This window comes from Trachurus trachurus, assembly GCF_905171665.1.
Source record: "Trachurus trachurus genome assembly, chromosome: 20".
Classification (NCBI taxonomy): Eukaryota; Metazoa; Chordata; class Actinopteri; order Carangiformes; family Carangidae; genus Trachurus; species Trachurus trachurus.
This window is the reverse complement of record NC_139911.1, coordinates 5,408,820-5,432,143: the sequence shown is the minus strand read 5'-3', so window position 1 is coordinate 5,432,143 and position 23,324 is coordinate 5,408,820. Positions and strand designations below refer to the sequence as shown.

The 23,324-nt window shown below is 42.0% G+C and overlaps 2 protein-coding genes across 3 annotated transcripts in view; both read left to right on the top strand.

The window, feature by feature from the left end:
• The first annotated feature begins 1,046 nt into the window (after positions 1 to 1,046).
• Positions 1,047 to 13,268, top strand: cul2 (cullin 2). Its single transcript, XM_083995341.1, has 21 exons — positions 1,047 to 1,137; positions 2,200 to 2,338; positions 2,673 to 2,775; positions 2,870 to 2,964; positions 4,897 to 5,002; positions 5,223 to 5,305; positions 5,460 to 5,556; positions 5,776 to 5,886; positions 7,334 to 7,496; positions 7,617 to 7,741; positions 8,111 to 8,218; positions 8,621 to 8,680; positions 8,782 to 8,910; positions 9,109 to 9,195; positions 9,520 to 9,672; positions 9,846 to 9,923; positions 10,045 to 10,111; positions 10,509 to 10,711; positions 10,810 to 10,911; positions 11,016 to 11,132; positions 12,399 to 13,268. Exons 2-21 carry the CDS (start codon positions 2,220 to 2,222, stop codon positions 12,528 to 12,530), a joined length of 2,238 nt encoding a protein of 745 aa, XP_083851467.1. The 5' UTR covers positions 1,047 to 1,137; positions 2,200 to 2,219; the 3' UTR covers positions 12,531 to 13,268.
• Positions 13,269 to 18,291: 5,023 nt separating this feature from the next.
• Positions 18,292 to 23,324, top strand: part of LOC311003773 (partitioning defective 3 homolog) — a 377,802-nt gene continuing 372,769 nt past the window's right edge. The window contains exon 1 of one of the 2 annotated variants that reach the window (XM_083995614.1): positions 18,292 to 18,822. In XM_083995614.1, the coding sequence (XP_083851740.1) occupies positions 18,703 to 18,822 (120 nt within the window). In that variant the 5' untranslated portion in view covers positions 18,292 to 18,702. The remainder of the gene's footprint in view (positions 18,823 to 23,324) is intronic. The other variant, XM_083995613.1, reaches the window with a different exon arrangement.

Sequence of the window (23,324 nt, the reverse complement as noted above, 5' to 3'; positions counted from 1 at the left end):
AGAAAATCAATGATAAAATCATGCTTCAGGGTTGACAATATCTACCATACGACCTCTTGCCAGTTATTTAATTAATCATAATGATAATATACAGTCTATGGATAATATTAAATGACATCTGTGGATGATTTCAGTCATGCTAATGAAACTAATGTTGTTGCTAAGGTGTATTCACCTTGGACATAATTACGAGCTAGCTAGCTAACTTTGTATAACTTTTTAGCAAACAAATTAGTTGTACTCAGGTAATATACTGTACCTGCTGAGCTTGAGCGACGATCAGAAGAAAGATAAACAATCAAACCCCCCAATATCGATTGTTAATACATCTATAAACTGTCTTTTAAAATATATTTTGCATTATTTAAAAATTTTGGCTAACACCGATAAACGTTGAGCAGTCACTATCGTCGCTTCTGATTGGCCGATTTTTGTCTTTACATTCCAATTGGGATTCTAAAAGGGAATGTTCATCGCTCTGGGAATGTTTATATTCAACATCATCTTATCAACTTATGACATCAACTTTATTATGGTTTGAAAACATCGTAATTTGAAAACTACTAAAAAAAAAAAAATTCCCACAAGTCTTTTTTTTGTGTGCCAATTTATGGAAGGACATGTCAGTGGCATTTTCATAGGAAACTGAAATTGTAATAGCTGCGTTGGTAATCATTAGCTGTACATCACAGATGTACATGAGATGTATAATTTCAGACTAAGTTTTTTTTTTTTTTTTTTATCAAACCAGACAACAATTTGATTAATATCTTGTGAATATCTGATGTTATATTTTTAATACTCAATCCCTAAGCGGTTTCCGTAGTTTTAGACGATACCATAAATATATGGGTATTTTTATGGCACGAATCTGAGTACGTGTGGTCTTTTTTATCGAAAGTATACATAAATATTGCATACATTGATCCAAATAGAAAGTGTCTCGATGGCACGTTACGAGGATTTCTTTTAAAAAGGCAAACGGCTTCACGCCTGATTTAGGGCTTGTTTATGATACACCCCCGTATATGAAACATTGGTATAATCCAAGAGGTAGGGAAGACCTGTAAGTGAGACAAACCAAGCCTGTGACAGCGGTGAAACTTGAGTTTTATAACAAGTAAATACTGTACAGAGGTACGTAATATCCCAAAGTCCACACTTGACATCACTAACCTGTTTCGTTTAACAACAGCACTACGTTTTGCCGAGCTGTCAGTGCAAATGTAGGGAAATTGCAAATAAGATGACCATTTGCTAGCGATAGCTGAGGCTAACGTTAGCGTTCTGCTAGCTGCTAGCTGCTGCCTTAAAAACTAATGGGACTTGAGCAGGAAGAGGTAGCATGCTAGCTCTAGGCTAGTTAGCCTTTTTTAGCTAGCCATCCTATTTTGGGGTTGGCATCCCGCAAGCTTGTACCCTCAACTTAGCTCCCTTTATCGTGACTGTAAGAGGACTGTTTACTTTGTAACGTTAACGCTTCCTTTCGAAAGACGGCTATCGGCTCATGTGAGGTGGTTAGCTTGAAAAAGTGTGAATGATGATGTTGCAATGTTTTTTTCTCTGACGTGAAATCAACTGGTATGAATGACGAGAAACAACACAGGGCCTAGTTTCTCTTACTTGTAGGTGATCTGTGATTCTTTTGACATTCATGTAGAAGTTGAGATGTTTTTATGTGTGGCAGTTTCGCCGGGTAATTTGTACAGTACCGATCCCCGTTGTTTATCCCAATGTTTTTCACTGTTGATGGCCGGTGAGATTAACCTTATGAACTTGAGCACAGTGTTTATCTCATCTGTTGCTACCATAGTAATGTGAGCAGCTGTTTTTAAAACAGGGTATTTATCATTACACTAATTTCTATCCTGTCCTATGTCCTGCAGTGTACATTAATCAGTCTTTTTTAATGCTCTATTCGAATCCATTTAATGTTCAGTTTCATTTTCAAAACTGATTAAATTACACATTTACAGTTAGTTTTGGTTTTGTAATTACTATGCTTTGTTCACTCCTCAAATGTCATCCTTTCATCTAGTTTACATTATATTTGCTTTATACTAGTAAATGCAGAATGTTAAGGGGAAATTCTTAAGATACAGACTGGGAAGAAACTGAAATCAAAAGAAGAGCACTTTATTTATTTTTGTACATTCCCTTTTTTTTATGACTCACATATCTGTTTTGTTTTTATGTCAGGTTGAAAGAGAAACTGTACAATGTCCTTAAAGCCGCGGGTGGTGGACTTTGACGAGACATGGAACAAGCTACTGACGACAATCAAGGCTGTTGTGATGCTCGACTATGTGGAGAGAGCCACGTGGAATGACCGGTTCTCGTATCCTCTGCCTGTTTACTACATATTGAAATTTAACCCCCAACATGAGATGACTGCAGATTATTCAATTCATAGTTGTAGAAAGGAAGTCACACAGCTGTTAAGTGGAGTAAAGCTTCATTATTTGACTGAAAACACACCACTTATGGCTAATCCTGAGACTTTAACATTTTTCTATTTAATTTATGACAGTTATTTGAACAGTTATTTTTAGAGAGACACAAAGCCGTATCCAATATTACACACATATTACAACTTTAAAAACTTCACAAGTGTATCTAAACAAATTGAAATGCCCTTTAATCTTTTTTATTTACCTGAACGTGGACATCAGTGACATTTATGCCTTGTGCGTTGCATACCCAGAGCCTTTGGGTGAAAGATTATACACAGAGACCAAGGTGTTTCTTGAGAATCATGTCCGGCAGTTGTATAAGGTAAGCAGCACAAAAACATGTCATGTTCATCTTTCCTTTATTCCCACATTATGCTCCTTTCTCTAACGCTTTTTTTAATGTTTGTGTATTTTAGAAAGTCCTGGACTCAGAGGAGAAGGTTTTAGTGATGTACCACAGATACTGGGACGAGTACAGCAAAGGAGCTGACTACATGGATTGCTTGTACAGGTAACAGTTCTGCCTTTTATGGCCTTTTTCCTTTTGATATGCTGATGTAGTATCTGATAACAATGAGTCAATAGGATGAATCACCATTTAGTGTGTTCTTTTTTTTTTTCTCCTCCGCCTCTTATGTTTTCACAAACAACAAGGTGTAAACCGCACAACTTCACAGTGTTGGATACAATTTTTTAATCATCTCAGTTCATACTCTGAGACTGTGATGATGACACTGTTTCCTTAAATTTACAACGGTGTTTAAATCAGAGATGCTCTTGCTTGCTTGCAGGTGCAGACTGTACAAAAATGTCTGCAGTCATTTGGCCGTAGTCGGTGCGTTGTGTTCAAGTACAACTTTGAACAGCAGCCACAAGGTGACATGGGTGACTGTTCTTGTCAGGTCCGTCTGTGTCTTTGAAGTTGGCTCAGGCTCCGTTAGAGTCCGTTAGATGCAGTAAACTAATTCTATCACAAGCAACAATATTCCCGTCTGCATTTTTTTGTAAATTTAAAGTATTACCCTTTAGAGCTTAAGTGTGAAGTGCCAAAAGACATTTGGTGCGTCCTGATTCATTCTAAATCAATACTCCCTTGGAGGGATTTCAGGTCTATTTTTATGTGTACTTCTCACCAGACTGGCTCTGCATACATATGCCTTTGTAATTTATTATGTCAGCTTACGTGAGAGGAGAAACAGGGCTCTTGGCTTTGGTAGTGTCATAGTAGCATTCTTTATATAGAAAAGGGTTGCTTATTATCGTTAATGGCTCTCTGTGCATGTATTGACGGATACGTTTACACCCTGTCACACAAATTCCCCTGCAGCGGAGGTTGTACTGAAGTCCCGGCAGAATTGAAACAAGACTTTCAAAACACTTCAATCGCAATATTGCCGTCCAGGTCTCAGCGTCAGTTGGCCTGAACACCAGTCGTGATACATGCAGGACCCATCATTTAGCATTTGATGCTGGTGTACTGTGCCTGTCAAAGCCTCGGTGTATGAGAGGAGTCAGGCTGTGTGCGACCGCCCAACCGCTGATGGAGGCAGATGGTGCAGCTGTGAAAACTACACATCATTTGAGGTGGACTGAATCAGCCCACATAGATCAGCGTGATGACACACGTGAAAATATGAGTGTCGCTCTGTTTGGTGGTTGTCCTGCTGACAACGTTTGCCTTTTTAAAGAGATGTCTAAACATATTTTCGGTGTAGGGATGTCACTGACTGTTAACTGTCCTCACCTGTCGACAGGACAACTCTGTCTGATGCTTGGTACTGACTGAGCAGGTTGTGCACAGTGGGTTTATCAGAGTGTTTGGCTGGACACTGCTGCCTGCAGAGGGTTAATAGCAGCAGTGAGACACAACTACATAGTGGACGTGTGGGCTGTAAAACCAAAACAAAGTGCTGAGCTGCTCCATAGAGCTGCAGACTTTGGTGGTATGACTCGTGCTGATTTTTAGCGCTTTGATCGACTCCTTTCACATAACACAAGGATTTAGATTAACTGTTATTATATTAAAAAATGGTAATGAACAATTACTGATTATTACAAAGTTTAGAGGGGCCGCTGTATTTACTTTTTAATGTTAAAAATACCACAGAAACTTTATTCAGTTGGCCCTTTATTAGATTCAAATGAATTGAGCTCATCTCTTAAATAATGTTTTGTTAAAGTTTGATGTTGGGTCTAAAACAGGAAACCCAATGCCTGCTGGGATTTTTCATCACTGAAGAAAAGGAAAAGATTTTCTTTATGGAGCAAAGCTTATTAATCATTTAATAACCATTAAAACAACATAAAATATGAGTATGATATTTGTTAATGAAATATTTTCCAAAAAGTCCCTCATGTCACCTTGAATCTCTAATATTAGACATCAGCTGATCTGCTTTGTGAAATGATGTTGACATTTTAACCCCGTCCCTGCTTTGTTCAGGTATCTCAACACTCAGTTCATCAAGAAGAACAAACTAACAGAAGCAGACCTGCAGTACGGCTACGGGGGAGTGGACATGAATGAGCCGCTGATGGAGATCGGAGAGGTACCGACTGATTCACTCACACTGCTATAAACACTGCATCCACTCGGTCTATTAGATACAAAGTAAGGAGAGTGTGTGCACAGCGTGATGAGGAGATTAGTGAGATTCAACTTCTGTGATCTGAAGCCCAGGTCGAGACCTCATCATCTCCATATTACAGTGGCTGCTCTAGGATTGTCTGCACTGATGTGATGTGCTGTCTTTTCATTTGTCGTCGCAGTTGGCGCTTGATATGTGGAGGAAGCTAATGATCGAGCCCCTTCAGGCTGTCCTGATCCGGATGTTGCTGAATGAAATCAAAAAGTAGGTTCCTCATGTTTACCAAACACACTTTTCTTGCATTTCAGTCCTATGCACCATTTAATGCAGTTGGGCTGCAGTTTTTAACCTACACTTGGGAGAAGTGTCCAACCAGACCAGCAAGTGTCTAAAAGCAGCTTCTTTTATTGTCCTGCAGTGATCGTTGTGGCGAGAACCCCAACCAGAAAGTAATCCACGGGGTCATCAACTCCTTTGTTCATGTTGAACAGTACAAGAAGAAGTTTCCACTAAAGGTGAGACAGCAATCACCAGACTCCCTGACTATTATTTATTTATTTATTACTCTGACATGGAGCTTCTTTAATTTCATCAGACACAAATTCTCATTAATCTGCACTAATGACAAGATGTATTGTATGTATGTATTCATATATGTAGGTCTATGTGCTGTATATCCATGTAGTGTATACTAAATGCTACGTGTGTCCCACATCTTCTCCCCTGTGTTGCAGTTTTATCAGGAAATCTTCGAAGGGCCATTTCTGACAAAAACGGGGGAGTATTACAAACAGGAAGCCTCCAATCTACTGCAGGAATCCAACTGCTCACAGTATATGGAGAAGGTACGGTATGGTAGATGGGGAGATAAGCCAAGTATGTAAATGTACAGTAGATGTGCTCACAGCGATGTCTGAGCTAGTTTAGTCCTATCATCAGCTGCTTTCTTGAATATGCTTCAGCTGCTTTGCTTGTGGCTGGAGTTCAGCACTAACGCTGCATCTAGCGACAGATGATTGTGTTGTGTTAGATGAATGTACACTCACCCAGGGCCTCTGTGTGTGTGTGTGAACTGTCAGGTCATATCAGAGCTGTGACATAAGAGTTTTAATCAGAGTATTAGCTCTACTCTTAACCCACCGAGGCCGAGATCACAGACCCCAGGGCGACTTCAGCTGCCCTGACCTACTCCCTCTTTCATTCATTCAAACCAGCAATAATCAGATTTCTCAGAGATTTATCCCTCCAGCCTGTAAACAGGATCATCATTAAAGCTTTAGCGGGGGCATTATGGGAGAGCGCCTCGCCTTCCTGTTTGATCTGTCACCGTGTTGCCAAGTTAATATGAAGATTGATGTTGAATATGACGGTGAAAGAGCAGTGAAATAGACTCCATGGTGCAGAGCAGCCCCCTCCTGTCAAGACAGGCTCAGTCACTATTGTTGATGATGTGACCCAGTTCACAGCTGCAGGCAGGCAGATTTTTCCCTGTCTTGTTACTGTACGTATCCTCACCTTCTGTGTGCTTCAACTTGTATAGAGACATAAAAATATAATCGTCTTTGTATTGTAAAATCAGTTCAGAGTAGAAAAATATAAAAATGTTTTATTTAAAGTTTCTAAAATTCAGGAGGGATCATTTTCATAGACTGTACTCCTATGTCCATTTGTTGTTCTAAAACAGTTTCAGGCCAGGTGCATAAAAGTAAATGTTTTATGAAGATATAAAAGCTGCATGGGGATAAAGCCACACCTGAACCTGAACTGTTTTATTGCCAAAACAACTCACTTAAAACTAGAATTGAAAGCTGTAGTGTTGCTGCCCAAATGTAAACAGAGAGCTGTCACATGGAGGAGATCAAATACATCAAATTATCTGAGTGACAGTTAACCACAGGAAACAACAGATCTGAAGCTTTTAGAATAAAAACACAGAATACATCATTGGTGTGTCTGAAGCCAGTTAGGAGGACAGAGCTCTGTCGTCACATTTCGTGCAATTTCTAGCCAGTATGAATCATGTTGAGTCAGCACTCCTCAGCACTGCATTTCGGATGAAACCAATTCTTCTGCTTTCTGCTGAAATCCAGTTTCATGCTAAAATTGTGAAATTGAATGGAACTCGATCCACCACATTTCCTCAGTCTGCCTAAAACTAAAGAGAGTTGAAGAGCTGATTGAAATGCAGGGCTGGCCTTTTTACTGAATTAAATCTGCTTTAGGGATTTTTGTTTGAAAGCAAAACTGACCTTTTTTTTTTTTTTTTGGCTCTTTCTCTTCCTCATCCTGCAGGTTTTGGCACGATTGAAAGACGAAGAGGTGCGATGTCGGAAGTACCTGCACCCCAGCTCCTACGGCAAAGTCATCCATGAATGCCAGCAGAGGATGGTGGCAGATCATCTGCAGTTCCTGCACGGGGAGTGCCAGAGCATTATCCGACAGGAGAAGAGAGACGGTCAGTCTGCCTGTCTGTGTTCTTATTGTGTAAAATATTATACATACATTCACAGAGACTTATGTATTGTTCTGTGCAGCTGTGATTAAATTGTGTGTCTTGTCGTGTTGCTTTGTGCAGACATGGCCAACATGTACACCCTGCTGCGGGCCGTGGCCAACGGGCTGCCTCACATGATCCAGGAGCTGCAGGTTCATATCCACAATGAGGGCATCCGGGGCACCAGTAACCTCTCTCAGGAAAACGTTAGTACCACAGCAGTGTGTGTGTGTGTGTGTGTGTCTGCATACATGTCTGTACTGGTGTATACTGTACATTGTCAAGTGCATTTCCATAATCATGCTTTTTTTTCTGCCCGTTGGGGCTTGAAGTATCTGTCTTCCACAGGTTGTTACTTTAACTTGAAAGTAACTTGATTTGACAGTTTCATTTGATCTGTTAAAACTTTGCTTGTAAAACGGTGACATTTAGATCTGCTGAGTGATTTTTCAGAGATAATTATAGCACCACCATAGAAGTTGTTACGCTCTGCCTGGAGGCGCCCTGCGTTTTAAATATACTGTACAAACGTTTGGTATTTAACTTTTGTGAATGTGTGTTGTTTCTTTTTCTAGATGCCAACCCTGTTTGTGGAGTCGGTGCTGGAGGTTCACAGTAAATTTGTTCAGCTCATTAACACAGTACTAAATGGAGATCAGCACTTCATGAGTGCACTCGATAAGGTATTCACAGACTTTCATGGCTGGTGCCTCATTGAACAACTTTCAGAATCAGAATCAGAACTGTTTTTGTTTATTGCCAAGAGCAGTAAAGGTCAGTTTACAGCACGAGGAACTTGTCTTGGTGTCAGGTGCAAACATAAAAGTACCAAAAATAGAATAGAATAATAAAATAAAATAAAATAGAATTAATTAAAATATTCTAGTGCAAAAGATATGCATATACTATATAAAAGAATAGAGTAAAGATATATACAATATCACTAGATTTCACTAGATGTTGAAAATCAGGCCTTTTCCCACTATAATGTCTGTAATTGCAGTTTTAGTAATACAGGTGTTAATGTGTTTACTTTAACCTTTAAAATAGTTTGAATAAGTTTATTTCTTTTCTTTCTGTCTCAGGCTTTGACGTCTGTGGTGAACTTCAGGGAGCCCAAGTCCATCTGTAAAGCCCCTGAACTCGTGAGTACACACAAAACACACACATGCACACACACACACGGCATTGTACACAGTGTCTTGACCGGGTCGCGTCCCCCCCCCCCCCCGTTGTCTCCGTCCAGCTGGCGAAATACTGTGACAATCTGCTGAAGAAGTCTGCAAAGGGAATGACGGAGAACGAGGTGGAGGACAAACTGACCAGCTTCATCACAGTGTTCAAGTACATAGACGACAAGGACATCTTTCAAAAGGTGACGTGACGCCTCAAGTATTTCAAGTTTCTCAAGTATGATGATGTACAACTACAAACCTTCACTAGATGTTTGGTTTGAGCTTAGAATAGTTTTAGAAATACTGGCCCTGAAAAGTCCACAAATACTCAGCTTTGTCCTTCACTGCATGAATCAATCCTGTTTTTTTAAAGTCGTATTTGTTCTTTGTTTCCACAGTTTTATGCCAGAATGCTAGCAAAGCGATTAATACATGGTTTATCATTGTCAATGGACTCAGAAGAAGCCATGATCAACAAACTAAAGGTAAATCCAGAAGCTGCACAGAAAGAAAAAAAAACTAAGACGTGTGAAATCAGACCCCTGTCTAGACCTGGTATGAACATCCGTCCGTCTGTGGTGATCACAAGTCGAGAGCTGTAACCACAGGTGTGAACGCACCCAAGATACATCTGAGATCTGATCAGACCACATTCAGAGGTGCCGCATGCGACCACAGTCTTTTAGCAGCGCCAGGTCTGAACAGGGTCTTCTTATGTGTGTGGGGGTGGGATCCTGTCAGTGTCCTGTGATCTTCACTTTGAGGCAAATCTTTTTTTTCCTCTTCTTTCCCTTTCCTCAACCCTGCAGCAAGCGTGTGGCTACGAGTTCACGAGCAAACTCCACAGAATGTACACAGACATGAGCGTGAGCGCCGACCTCAACAACAAGTTCAACAATTTCATCAAGACGCAGGAGACCGTGGTGGACCTCGGCATCAGCTTCCAGATCTATGTATTACAGGTGAGGAGGGCTGAAACTAACAGGCACGAGGATTCAAGGAACATCTTGTTTGTTTTGTTTGTTTTGCTTCTGTTGATATCTCCGCTCCCGCATCCAGATTTGATTCGACCGCTCGCTGCCTTGCACTTTCAGTATGAGTGTGTAACGTTGTTGTGTATGACATGTCTGTGCAGGCTGGAGCTTGGCCTCTCACACACGTCCCCTCCTCCACATTCGCCATCCCTCAAGAACTAGAGAAGAGTGTGCAGATGGTGAGTTTGTTCTGTGTATTGTCCAGTCAGTTGTTGACATACACACAAACACAAACACACACACACAGGAGCATGTGGTTAAATAAACTCTGGTGTTTGTCCTTTTTTTCTTTTTTTACAGTTTGAGTTGTTCTATAATCAGCACTTCAGTGGGAGGAAGTTGACCTGGCTGCACTATCTCTGCACAGGTAACACAAACACACATCTTAGACAAATTACATAAGGTCTGAGTGTAAACACGCACGAGTTTGAACCAATATATATATTTGTTTTTTGTGTTTTTATTTTTCAGGTACAGGAAATGTTGCACTTTAATTGTTTTTTTTATTTTTTATTTATAGTGTAGATTAAGCAGAAGTGAAATGAGGATCTGACTTGACGGTGCAAAACTGCTACAATCAGTTTGATATTATGAAAAATAAACAGCAAATATTTAAAAAAAATGTATTATCTAAACTAAACAAAAACCTTCTATAATAATCAATGCAAGCCTATTCAAAGAAACAGGTTTCAGTAATAAGCTGCAGGAGATGGGTCAGTTTTATGTGTCACTGGCGCTCACCCGTGTGCCATCCTCACCCGCAGGCGAGGTGAAAATGAACTACCTGTCCAAGCCGTACGTCGCCATGGTGACCACCTACCAAATGGCCGTACTGCTGGCCTTCAACAACAGCCAAACGGTGAGCTACAAGGAGCTGCAGGACGGCACCCAGATGAACGAGAAGGAGCTACAGAAGACCATCAAGTCCCTGCTGGATGTCAAGATGCTCAACCACGACTCACAAAAGGTTTAGACGACGTTCATGTTTGTGCAGTTTCCCTCATCAAGGCTGTTGTTGTTGTTATGATTATATAAACACTAAAATCTCCTCCGCTCTGCTCACAGGAGGACATCGAAGCAGAGTCCACGTTTTCACTAAATATGAGTTTCACCAGTAAAAGGACAAAGTTCAAGATCACGACTTCAATGCAGAAAGACACACCACAGGTCAGACAGATGGCTCTCCGTCCGTGTTTTCCCTTTTTTTAAATTTTATGTTTCAGTTGTGCTAACATTTAAAAACTATAAAAACATATTTGTGTGTTGTTTAGGAAATGGAGCAGACGAGGAGCGCCGTAGACGAGGACCGCAAAATGTATTTACAAGCTGCTATAGTGAGAATCATGAAGGCCCGCAAGGTGCTCCGACACAACGCGCTCATCCAGGAGGTGAGTGGAGACCGTCTTTACTTTGAAAATCTTCTGTGGAGTCGCTAGATTTCTTCATTTGATAAAGACGAGCGGGGAAACGGCTTGTGCACAGTACCTGCCACTCAAAGTCATATCAAAGGGATTTAGTGGGAATTTCCTAACGAGCAGGGATAACATCTGAAGCGGAGGTTCTGTCAGTAGAACAGGTTGTACCCTCGGCCAAACCAAAGCTTCAGTTTTAAGAGACGTATAAGGTAACATGATATCAGGAGGTGTAGGTGGAGGATTAACGCTAAGCACATCTCATGCATGAGCAGGTCTATATAAAAGAACTCATGTAGAGCGGGTGTGAGCGATGAAGTAAGACCCCCCCCGTCACCTCTGGGCTGTGTTAGGAATAATGTTCACCACTCCTGGGGTGGTGTTGGTGCATGTTTGTGGTGAAAGTAACAGCTTGTTACCAGCTGACAACACACAAACACACACACTACGAAAGCTCCTGACTTCTGACAGTTTTCTTAAATATTACCATGTCCCTCTTTTACTGCTTTGATGGACTTTCTGTGGACTGTGTTAATGTACTTTTTAAAGCTTAAACAATGTACACTGCTCATCCAAAAAAAAGTCACCACTTGGATTTAACTAAGTTAATAGGTCAGAGCCTCCCATTGGATAATTACTGCATGGATGATTATGTTTCAGCTGGCAACAACTTATTTAACCCTAACTGATGCAGTCTGCATGCATCAACCAAATAAAACATCTAAGGAGATTGGTGAAACTACTAAAATTGGGTTAAAAACTGTCCAACGAATTATTAAAAACTGGAAGGAGAGTGGGGAACCATCATCTTCAAGAAAGAAATGTGGTCCAATGTGACCACAGAGTCCAGAGCTTAACCTTATGAATGCAACTCTGGACAGAAATAAGTTGTGACATTGCAGAAGCTTATTGAAACAATCCCACAGCAAATGTGTCCCGTAAACCAAGTCAACAGAGTCATTGGGAGTGTTAGCATACTGATATTAGCATATAGCTTTAAATACAGCCTCACATACATCGCTTTATAATTTATTTGAATTAATCTGTATTTTTCCATAATTTTCTGTCAGTTCTGTCAAGACATAAGTAAATGTTTGGCTGGGTATATTTTAGCACATTACTTATCATCCATGTTTTAGCTAAAAGTAGATCTGCAGATGTAGTTTCAGCAGTAGCAGGAGAATGTGTGGCAGCTTTATATTAATTAACCCCTAACCCTTTCTCAATCGTCCCTGTGTGCAGGTCATCAATCAGTCCAAAGCCAGATTCAACCCAAGTATCAGCATGATCAAGAAGTGCATCGAGGTGCTCATCGACAAGCAGTACATCGAGCGAAGCCAGACCTCGGCGGACGAGTACAGCTACGTCGCATAGACAGAGGAGCTGAGCCATGGGCCGCCTACACACACAAACACTCGCCTGTGTGACTGACCGGCAGACACAGGTTTAAAAACAACGAATAAACAACAAAAAACAGGCTCCATTCATTCATTTAGGTTTTGGACTGTCGCTGTCTGCCGTGATCCCGCACGGTGACTTAAAGCAGGACTGGTGCCTCCATCTTTGAGAAACAAGACTGGTCATCGCGTCACGTTCAGACAGCCAGCCGACACCCACCACCTGTAAGGCCCTCGTCCCGACCCCACCCACCTTCTGATTTTAAGCTGTTTACAACATCACCAGTGCCACGCACCTGTGCGTCAAACGACAAAAAGAAAAATGCCTATGGCCGTTTGAGAGGAAAGAGCTGATAAACATACTAGTCGACCGAATATTAAGGAAAAAAAAAAAGAAATCCGGGGAAAGAATTAGTTGTGACATCAATGACACATTGGTGGCTTCACATTAAAAAAACATGCTTTCTTTTCTCACGTTTGCAGTTGTTGTGTGTTTATTTTTCTTTCTTTGTTAAATGTTATGAAATTAGGAGAAAAAAAATATTGTAATAAAACTGGTATACTGACTATTGTATCTACTTTCAAATGTAAAGAAAAATGAGGTGTGACAAACATGATCCTGCTGCTTGTCAAATAAATAAATAAAAAACACTTGAGGGGTTTTATGTAAACATTTCTCAAATGGATCGATAATTGTGTCAGTTTGGATGTTGTGTAATGGAAGTATACATTTTTATTACTGCCCGTTTTTACATAATCGATGCAAGTATGGTCAGCTCTGGAAAGGGCTTGAAAAAATACTATAATATGTTAAATAAATACTAAAATCCTGGTTTGTTTGGACACTGAACATACATGACTTTCTTGTGCAGGAGGTATAACATATTACACAGCTGCCAACAGTCACACTTTAAATAAATAGTGAATAAAATGTAAAATAAATAGTGTAATCCAACGTCTTAGATCAAAACCTTTAAAAGCAGTATAAAGACAATTATAACCAAGAATATTTATCACTGACTTTAACATAAGTATAGTGAAGTAAAAAGTGCAATAACAGTGAGTTAGGCTCAGATTATAATAAGGGTCTTATTAAAGAGGCCGCTTCTTTCGCACATGCGCACTCGCCTACCCTCCGCCACAGCGCGCGGGAGGTGCTCCAGCTGTTGAGCCGACAGCTGTCCGTGGTGCTGACTCCTCCCAGCGCCAGAGAAACACCCTCACATACCGGGAAGCTGGATGACACAGCGGGGAGGATGTGAAGGAAGGATGGGTCGGTCCTGGCTCCACCGAAGTCCTGAAGGAGGAGGAGGAGAGGACTGAAGGGAGGAAGGTTTCTGGAAAATGTTAATGTAGCACACGTTCGTCGTTTTTATTTAACATGACAATAATAAAGCCAGATAGTCATAGAACAACAATAAAATAGTAATAGTCCAGTTAAAAGAGCGTGTAATATCTCCGTGTAGCCCCCTAACTCGCCGTGCAGGACCTCGTGGCGCAACGGTAGCGCGTCTGACTCCAGATCAGAAGGTTGCGTGTTCAAATCACGTCGGGGTCAAACATTTTCATATCCATCCTCACGCAAACACGGGCTACTGTAAATATAAAGATGCACTAAGGAATATATGGCATTGTCAGTGATGAATCTGTTCTCGTTACCTACGTACATGTGCATGCAATGATACAGCATAGTGTCATTCATCAGTGTAAACTGGTAATTTATTCCACTGGTCTACTTTGACTACAGAATGGTGGTTTACATTAACGACCCTCACATATTCCCACATTTCAACATCCAGCTGTAGGACTGATGGAGTCTATTTTAATGTAAAACAAGACTTTAATTTCTGTTAAAATAGTTTGAAACAGGAATCTTGTGCAGACAATGAGTTATAAGATCACATATAGTTGTAAGCGCATCTGACGTACAGGACATGTACTCGTTCATTCAGATAATTTGATGGTTCTTTTATTAAGTTTCAAGCAAACAACAACTTAATTGACAGTGCTGTTTTCCTCAGGACAGAGATGCAAGTATTGACCCTGACGTGATTTGAACACGCAACCTTCTGATCTGGAGTCAGACGCGCTACCGTTGCGCCACAAGGTCAGAAACATTCTGTGCAAAAAAGGTTAAATGAAACTGACAGTTGTGAGAGCAGTTCATTGATAAAACCATCAGGTAGATTTCCAGACCTCAGACAGAGGATCATCACTCACCTTCCACCTGATTCTCGCTCCCTGTGGATTACAGCAAACACTTTTTACATCTATTCATAAGCAGACTGAGATTCAAACCTGCGGCCTCTCAATTCAAAATCAATGGCATTATTCACTGAGGTATCCATTAACTCCTCTGACTCTTCACACACACACAAATGCACACCGACAGGTTGACAGCTCTTACATGTCAGTGTCCAGAGAGAGAGAGATAGTCAAGTGTCTGTCGGATTAGCTCTTTCTGGTGTGTGTTCGATTCCCTTGTTGACAGATGTCACATCCATGGATTCTCGTCTCCCTTGCAGCAACTAGCTGCATTTCCAAATCCATGAAATCAGAGTGCTGAAGCCGTGCAAACACCATCCTCACACTCGGCCCAATGGCCACAAATACACAAAGTAAAGGCTCCAGTCTTAATCCAAACAAAGAAGATTCCTGGAGATGAGACAGGACCCGGGACCAGGACCAGGACCAGGACCAGGACCAGTACCTCCCTGCAGCCTGCAGGTGGAGACTCTTCAGTTTTAATTGTTAAAACAGTGCAAGTGTAGGACACGAAAATGTTTGTTGAGTCTTGTCAGTTTTGTGTTTTACTTAATTTTCCATGTCAGGACACATTAGACAGACTGAGGGTTGGACTGCAGGTTTACATTACATTGAGTTATTAATGGTGCTGTTGTAAATAGCTGCTAATGTGAGTCATTATGGAAATATTAATACATAGCCTACACATGTCTTTGCTTGTATCAGACTGACGACTACAAGATGTCAGACTTCCTTATCTACGACACTGCTCAGTCTGTCTAATCACTGGATGTGCATGTGCAGACTCACATGAAGAATTGAAGTCAGTCCAAATATCATGATGTAATAAATATTAAGACACTGGATCTTGAAGAGGCAGATACAGTATACAGTACAGCTCTGCTGCAATTCATATCTCATACGTTGGGTGAGGTTGTGTGGACTTCATCACACTTTCTGGATCAGGGGATCCAAACCAAACATGTCTTTAATTAATACAACTGGTTTTGAGTGACTTATAGATTGAGCTGATACGGCCTATTGGTCTATTAGCATGTCTAACTTCATCCAAATGTGATCTTTGTCCAAGTTCTCAGTACCTGCTGATCAGCTCAGCCCTTGACGCGCATGTTCCTGCATGACACACACATGATGTAATGCGAAACAACCGAGGAACCGTGTGACAGTCATAAATCATGGTTCCTCGCTTTTCTGGTCCTTAGTATATGTTTTTTTTCCCACAAAAAGTCCACAAGCTCACTATTGATGTGTTACTAAGGCTATAAAGAGAAGTAAACAAAAAAAAAATGCAGTGAATGAATGTACTGTAAAGACAGTAGTGTTGAATGCTCCGGGTGTGAGGTAAGCCCTGAGATGACAGAGGGATGTGTCAGGAATGACCCGCTCCACTCCTGGGACCGTGTTGGAGCACGTCTGCCGGGGGAAGTAACACCCTCCGTCAGTTACAACACACACCGAGACGCAGGTACACGCTCGCTTTGTTTACCACTTCCTCACTGCTCCATACTCCACATAGGCTACTAGAAGTGAAACATTTGAATTATTTTTATAGGTTTGAAACTATAGGGGAATTGTTGTTCGGTGACACAACACAAGACCAGACCAGACACTGACACACAGACACTGAGAGTTTTTTATATGAGGAAGGCTGTCTCACTCCTCCTCCCCTACCTCCCTGCATTCCTGATGTGCAGTGGATGTACAGTTCAGGCTGTGCTCTCGTCTTACTATGACAGTGGAGGAGTGTGTAAATGAGCTTTAAGGCTCAGTGTGAGTTGGGATTTCATTGTCACAAGCACAACAGGAGATGTTTGGTGGAATATTTCATCTTCTCTCAAATGTAAAGAAAAAATTAAGTTGATAAACAACATCTAAAATGAACAAATATCCTGTGTTTTGTTTTGACATTAGTCATAGCTCATAAAAACACATGTGAGACAAAGCCTTCCAGATCATGAAGACCCTTCATTTACTGTTAAAGGCAGTGTTTTTCTTTCTATTAGCCACTAGGGGGAGTAAAAGTAGTGTAAAACTATAGTGTTGACAGTATTCCCACTTTATAACTCCTGTAGAAGTTGAATTACAGGTGCATACCTGACCTTTAACATGATTTAAACGTGCAACCATCTGATCTGGAGTCAGATTATAAGCAACCATTTCATCACAATGTCAATACACATTGATCTCTGGCATAGATGTTGCTTGGTACATGTTATACCTACTGCATGTACCTCCATACAGCATCTAAGACTTAAAGACTGATCCATGTTGTTGTGGTCAGACTCCATCTCGTGCACTGACATACTGTAGTTGAGAAAAGATCTGACCATAGATCTTGCACCTTGTGTTTGTGTTCACTCATTTGGACGACATCGCTTCATAAAGAACAGGAGCTGCAGGGACTGAAGCTCAACAGAAAGGTTGCAGCTTTTATCGGTAAATTGGGTCACACTGTAGATCAGGCCTTGGGCTGATTTCTCATCCTGCACTGCACTTCAATAATTTAGACATATGCATAATATTAACATATGCTTTGTTATCAGTGGCGTTATAAGTGCAGCTCACTCCCATGCAGGTCTGAGTTTGGTGTATTGCCAGCAGCTCATTTGACAATATTCACTGTGTCTCATCCATTTCAGTTGAAATACATCTGCTTATGTCTGAATCATTGGCTACAGTCACAGTCACAGATACAGTGTGTGCTAATAAATGTGTAATGCTTGCTGCAATATACAACCTGAGCCAGGATCGTGTTTCCAAGACTTATCCAACCGTTACTGCAGAAGTCAAGAATCTCCATCTGATAAAAGTTGTCTGACTTCAGTGGAATCTCATCTGAGATGTTTGTGCAGCGGGTAGAAATCAGGACACGATGATCCTCAGCCGACCGGGTTCAGTGACAGGCCTCTGTTTGACCCAGTGCTTTGAGAAAACCCCTGAGTTTCCTCAAACTGAAGCTGCATTGCCAACAAAGCAACTACCCAAGAGGGGGGCACAGACCTTTAGGGTCCTGTGAGGCTATACGTCCACATGACTCCAGAATTTTAAAGCCCTATAGTCAGGAAACTCTGCCACTCAATTTCAGTGTGAAAACACCAGTGTTGTTGGCGGCAATCGTTTACACCGGCTCATGCCAGCATTCTCAGGCGTGTATGCATTTTCACACATACGACTAACCCTGAGGCAAAGCAGCACTAGAAACTGGTTTTTGGGACTCTGGGAAAAATGGGTGTGTCAGAACTTGAGGGGGCCACAACTCACTCACACCCAGGAGGCCTGTTGTAGGTTAGTCTGGCACTGGTCCCATGATTATAAGGACATATAGTCCCAAACTCTGCTCTGGAAACTTTTTTCATTATAGGATTTTGACTTTTTTTTCTTCTCAACAATAATCCTAAAGTTTCTTCATTTCATTTTGTTGCAGCCTGTCACACATCTGCACAGCTACTGATCCAAACCCATGTGTTTGTTTTGAAGTGACAGTAAATAAAGTGAGTGTCAGACAGTGAGTTCTCCGGCAGCTCCAACCTGCTCCGCGCCGGTTTGCTGGAGACATTCTTAGTGCCTGCTCCAACATGTGGGCGCACTCGCAGTGTCAGTCCAGTTGTGCGCTCCCGCTGGAGAGGCTTTTTGTTGGGAAGTTTCTGTAAGTGAGTCAACACGGCACACAGGCAGGACGCCACCCAGCGCTGCCGCTGCTGGAACTAATGCTGGGCTTCTGCTCTCCGAGGAGGACCAGGACACGAGGACAACTTCTCTTCACAACAGCTGGGGATTTTAGTTTTATTTTTGATTTTTTCTTCCAGCCTTCGGCTCACCGGGGATGGTTATTGTCGTTTTGACGCGGCTTTTTCCTCATTGGAATTAACGCGGCCGAGGGAGAAATGAAAGTGACGGTGTGTTTCGGGAGGACCCGGGTGGTCGTTCCGTGCGGAGATGGGAATATAAAAGTCCACAGCCTGGTGGAACAGGCGGCCATGAGGTACAAGAAGGCGATCGGGAAGGTAAGACAGCCTTCTATAACCCGCTGCGCTCCGAGCAGCACACCGCGTCCACACTGGCGCCTCAACATGGCGCTTTTCTCGGGGCTGGGAAGAGGGAGAGAGTGGGCAGAGGAGAGCCAGCGGCTGCCCTCTGGAACCGGACCCCCAGGGGGGAGAGTGGGGGAGCACAGCATAGGCTACACACAGGGGGAAGTTTTCATTGTTATAACAGAGGAGATGCTCAACAACACTCGCTATATGGTGTGGTTCTGCTTTAGTGTTTTTTTTTTCTTCCCTCCCACAACTAATCTAAGAAGTTGTGGAGCAGATGAGCCAAGTTTCCTCTGTCCTTGTGTATCTGGGTCTGAGCGCAGGGAGGTGGAGGAAGCTCTGGATCCAGAGCTGTACTGGTTCTACTGACAGAAACTCTCAGAGTGTATATTGAGCAATGAGGGTGACATGGGAACCAAATAACCCGCGCAATGTGGGAGTGTGCTGCTGCTGCTGGTGGTGGTGGTGTGAGTGTGTAGGTGTGCTGGGCACATCACTGTGAAAACACTGGTGCAACCAGACAATGAGTATGAAAAGAGCAAACTGGCTTCTACATAATGACTATTATTTATGCATTTGTCTTTTATATCACTTGCTCAGTTTGATGGAAAAAGTGGTGAAAGGCCTGTGGAATGAGTCTGACTACCCACGCGTGACTGTGTGAAACTCCTATGCCAAATCTGAACGAGGACACAGATTAATTCTCCCTTTGTGGGTTTCCAGTGGCTGTGCCTTATAAAGCCCATTAAATGACTAATGAATGAATTAAATTTGGGAACTGTTGCCATGGTTGGTGACAGCACTTTCTCCTCCTCCCCGGCTCCGTGTGGTATCACCATTGGAGTCACTTAAATGCCACAGTCTCCTTCAGGGTTTTAATTCTTCTTTTTTTTAATAACCCGTGCTTGTGCCGGCAAGTTATATCTTTAAACTGTTCTGGAAAACTTTCAATTTCTCCTTTCCAGACAGTATGTGGCTTACAGTAAGACTTGGACAGGTGTCAGGGAGATTTAGAGGGATGGAGTAGTGAAGGTGGATTTAGTGTATTGCCAGAGATTCAGCACTTTAAAGGGCTCATGTTGTATAAAGATGGATTTCCGTGTCCTCTTTGATTATGAAGCAGCTCTAGGTTCTATATTAATACTGTGAAAGTATCAAAGCCTCAGTCCACAGAGAAATGCGCACGGCCTGTATTTGGAAACTGAACCTTAAAACCAGCTGCTAGGACTTCCTGTAACTATGTGATGTCACAACAAAGGCACACCCACCTGGGAAAATCATCCAATCTTGCAGGAGTTTGTTTCACTGATTGTTTTACAGACTCAAAAGCTATTAGCCTGTATTATTATTCAGTTACTAAGAAAACAGTCTGCCAATCAGAGAAAAGAGCCAGAACCTCCTCTCTCCTGATTGGCTCACTGACCTGTTACTGTTACTCCAGCTCCGGAGCGAGGGAATGTAAAACTACACTCAGAAAGTTTGTTATTATGAATTTAATACAAATTTGAAACATGCCAAATTTAAGACCGCGAATCGCGTGCTTTTTTTCATTTTACACCTGTATGCTCATCTTCATGGTGACAGTTAAAACACTTAGCAAAGATGAATATTCAGTGTTGCTCAGTAGATTCTTCCACTGAGGGCAAACAGTGACGAACTAGGTCAACATTCACACTCATTCCTGAAGAGCACTTCCTCCTTAGACACACACCAGCAGTCACACACACACTCACTCACGCTTTCACTCCTTTGTTTACCGGCGCTTGATAGTTTTCCATGGTTCAGCAGAATGGAGGCGACTGGTCCATTGATTTATGCAGTGGTACTGTAAGTGGAGAAGTGTAGGCTTTCCCCTCTGGAGGACACTTGGCTCTGGGTCAGCTAACTACTGTAACGCCGGCCAGCCAAGACCTTTGGACTGCAGGAAGACATAATCACACAACACAGGTCACGGGAGGTTTATGAATATTCCTGCAGCTGACAGCGACGCATAAGTGCATTAAACCTTAATTTAAAACAGCAAAAGTTGTTTTTATAGCTGCATTTACAATGTAATAAAAAACTACAAGTGTCCTAAAAGACGTTGCACTATTACATCCCATGACATGCCAATACATTGTCACTCAGTATGAGTTTGAAAGCTCAAATCCGACAGTAAAAAGTGTGTAAATGAGACATAACTCATCCCAGACAGCTGCATGAAAGTGAAAGCCACAACTCAGAGGTTTCCGGGGAAGTGAATTTGAGAATCTATATGATGTATGGTTGTCATGTTGAGACATGTAAGCACATAGGGTAACGAATGATGCAAAGGCTGTGCAGTGAGTGAACGCAGCTTCATGTGCTTTCTTAAGGCCAGTTTATACTCGTATGTCAAATCTTAGGAATGTATACTGTGGCCTGAATTATGTGTAACTCCCTGGATATATCACTATGTGTTGCAGTAACGGACCACAACAGCTGTGATTGGACGGCTCGGTTGCATGTCTCACCCTCCTTTAGCCCCCATCAATTTAATGATTGCACACGGCACTGAAGACTTTTTTTGGACTGCATTGTATACCGCTCAGCTTGTGGCAATACCTTTTATTGTTGCACCCGTTCTCTGTGTGCACCAGTGCTCTCAGTAGCCTCTCATATCAGCTATGTGTGAAGTTAAATAGACGTATTCTCCTCTCTGAATCTGAGCTGTGCTGTGCTGAATTGGCTGAACACAATCAGACTCAAGAGCACCTGATCTTCTCTGGGGACACTCCAAGGCTTCATCACAGCCTCAGTGGGACCAGGAAGTGTGCATCAATCACCCACTCAAGCACCATTAACTTCAGAGTCAATCTGGTCCACGCCAGTATTCACAGTCATGAAGGATTCATGCTAAATGGCTTTTCATGCTCCTCATCTCTGCCTTTCTCCTGACCGGGCTGTTGTTTTTAGCCCTGCGGCCGGTCGAGCAATCACTGACTATATCTACCGCGCTGTAGTCGTGTAAGCAGGAGCAATGTGAGGATGTTATTTTGCGGCCTGTCCTGTTGGCACACGGAGCACCACATGGACGGCGACTGGGAGGCTCGGATCTTTTACTCATTCTCAGACCGTCTGGTTTCACCCACATCTGGTGCAACCGGCGGAGACATAAAACAAAGGAACGCTCAAACACAGTCTCAGTCGCTGGATGGATCCGTAATTTGTGGCTCTGACTCCGGAGCTCTAAACTCTGCATCTCCAGATCCTATTTATCTTCTACTTTCCCACAGTTACTAAATGTAGGTTAAAGTGCATAATTGCCATTTTTCCTTCCAGAATTCCACAAATTCAGACTCGCAGACACGTCACAGCCTCGTCAAGCTGTCATGCAGAATATCTTTAGGGGACAAAACGGTTACAGGAAAAAACTAAGTTGCATTTTTTCCATTTTTAAACTCTCTCTTTTTTTTTTTTTTTTTTACTTCAGAGCAGCATATGATGAGCATGTGTCCTCTGGATCCTGGTGGATGGCTGAAGACAAGTCCATGAAGTCATGATTTATTTCTCTTTATAGTCCATCCACATGCACATGACATCACAGAGTGGTAAAAGCTCAGCCGCTGATTTAATAGGGAGTTAAATGTCCACTGTGGAAATAATGAAAATAACTGTTGAGCTAAGGTAAAGTAACATGTGGACTCCTTTGTCTTGATGAAATCTGGGAATGCTGAGTGCAGGTATTTATAGCACAGGCTGTGCACTGTTGTCTCTACTGGTTACTATGTAAAACAGTGGGTGTGTAATGCATTGGCTGGCAGCCTTTATGCAAACTATTGATTTAAAATAACAGTTCTTCATATGTAACTTGCTCAATCCTAATTGTGTCATTATCTCCCTCCTAGGTTTTTATTCCTGGGTGCACACCTAGTAATCAGCTGTGAATCATGTTTTTATGTTAATCACTGTTGATTCAGAGTTGTGTAACAGAGCATGACAACAGGGCCATAAAGGTTTCTCTTATGGCTCCATGTTTGCTGCACTTTAAATTAGCCAGTAGTAGAGGGATCTGGACTTCAGCTCCTTGGATCAAGGCTATCACACTCACACTTATACCTGGAAGTCCATGTGTCCCTGACCCCCCTGTCCCGAGGCTCCCAGTATCCCCAGCTCCTTGTCAGTTCAAAGCAAACTGGCTATTGAGTAACATCCAGTCAGGATATACACGTCTCTGCTGCAGGGCAAATTTAAGCAACCAAGCATCTGTTTGTAACATGTTTCGAGCATCAAATTGATATTGATTTGTTGGGAAGGTGGATGACAAAAAGGCCTGAAAAACAGAAGAGAGCTACATCTGTTTCTGCAGTGAACCGCAGGCTGGAGGCCGTTTTTATAAATGGAACATGTAGCTTTGCAATTTAAAAAGTTTTTAACTGTGTGTTTTGTATCTATAAAGCACCATTTGTCAGGACTTGTTAGTATTCAGTGGAAGTACGGCTCAAGTTTTTAAT

Coding starts and splice junctions, on each gene's coding strand:
- cul2 (XM_083995341.1), top strand. CDS start 2,220: ATGTCCTTAAAGCCGCGGGTGGTGGACTTTGACGAGACATGGAACAAG. Junction 5,003..5,222: donor CGCTGATGGAGATCGGAGAG/GTACCGACTGAT, acceptor TTGTCGTCGCAG/TTGGCGCTTGATATGTGGAG. Junction 9,196..9,519: donor CCATGATCAACAAACTAAAG/GTAAATCCAGAA, acceptor TCAACCCTGCAG/CAAGCGTGTGGCTACGAGTT.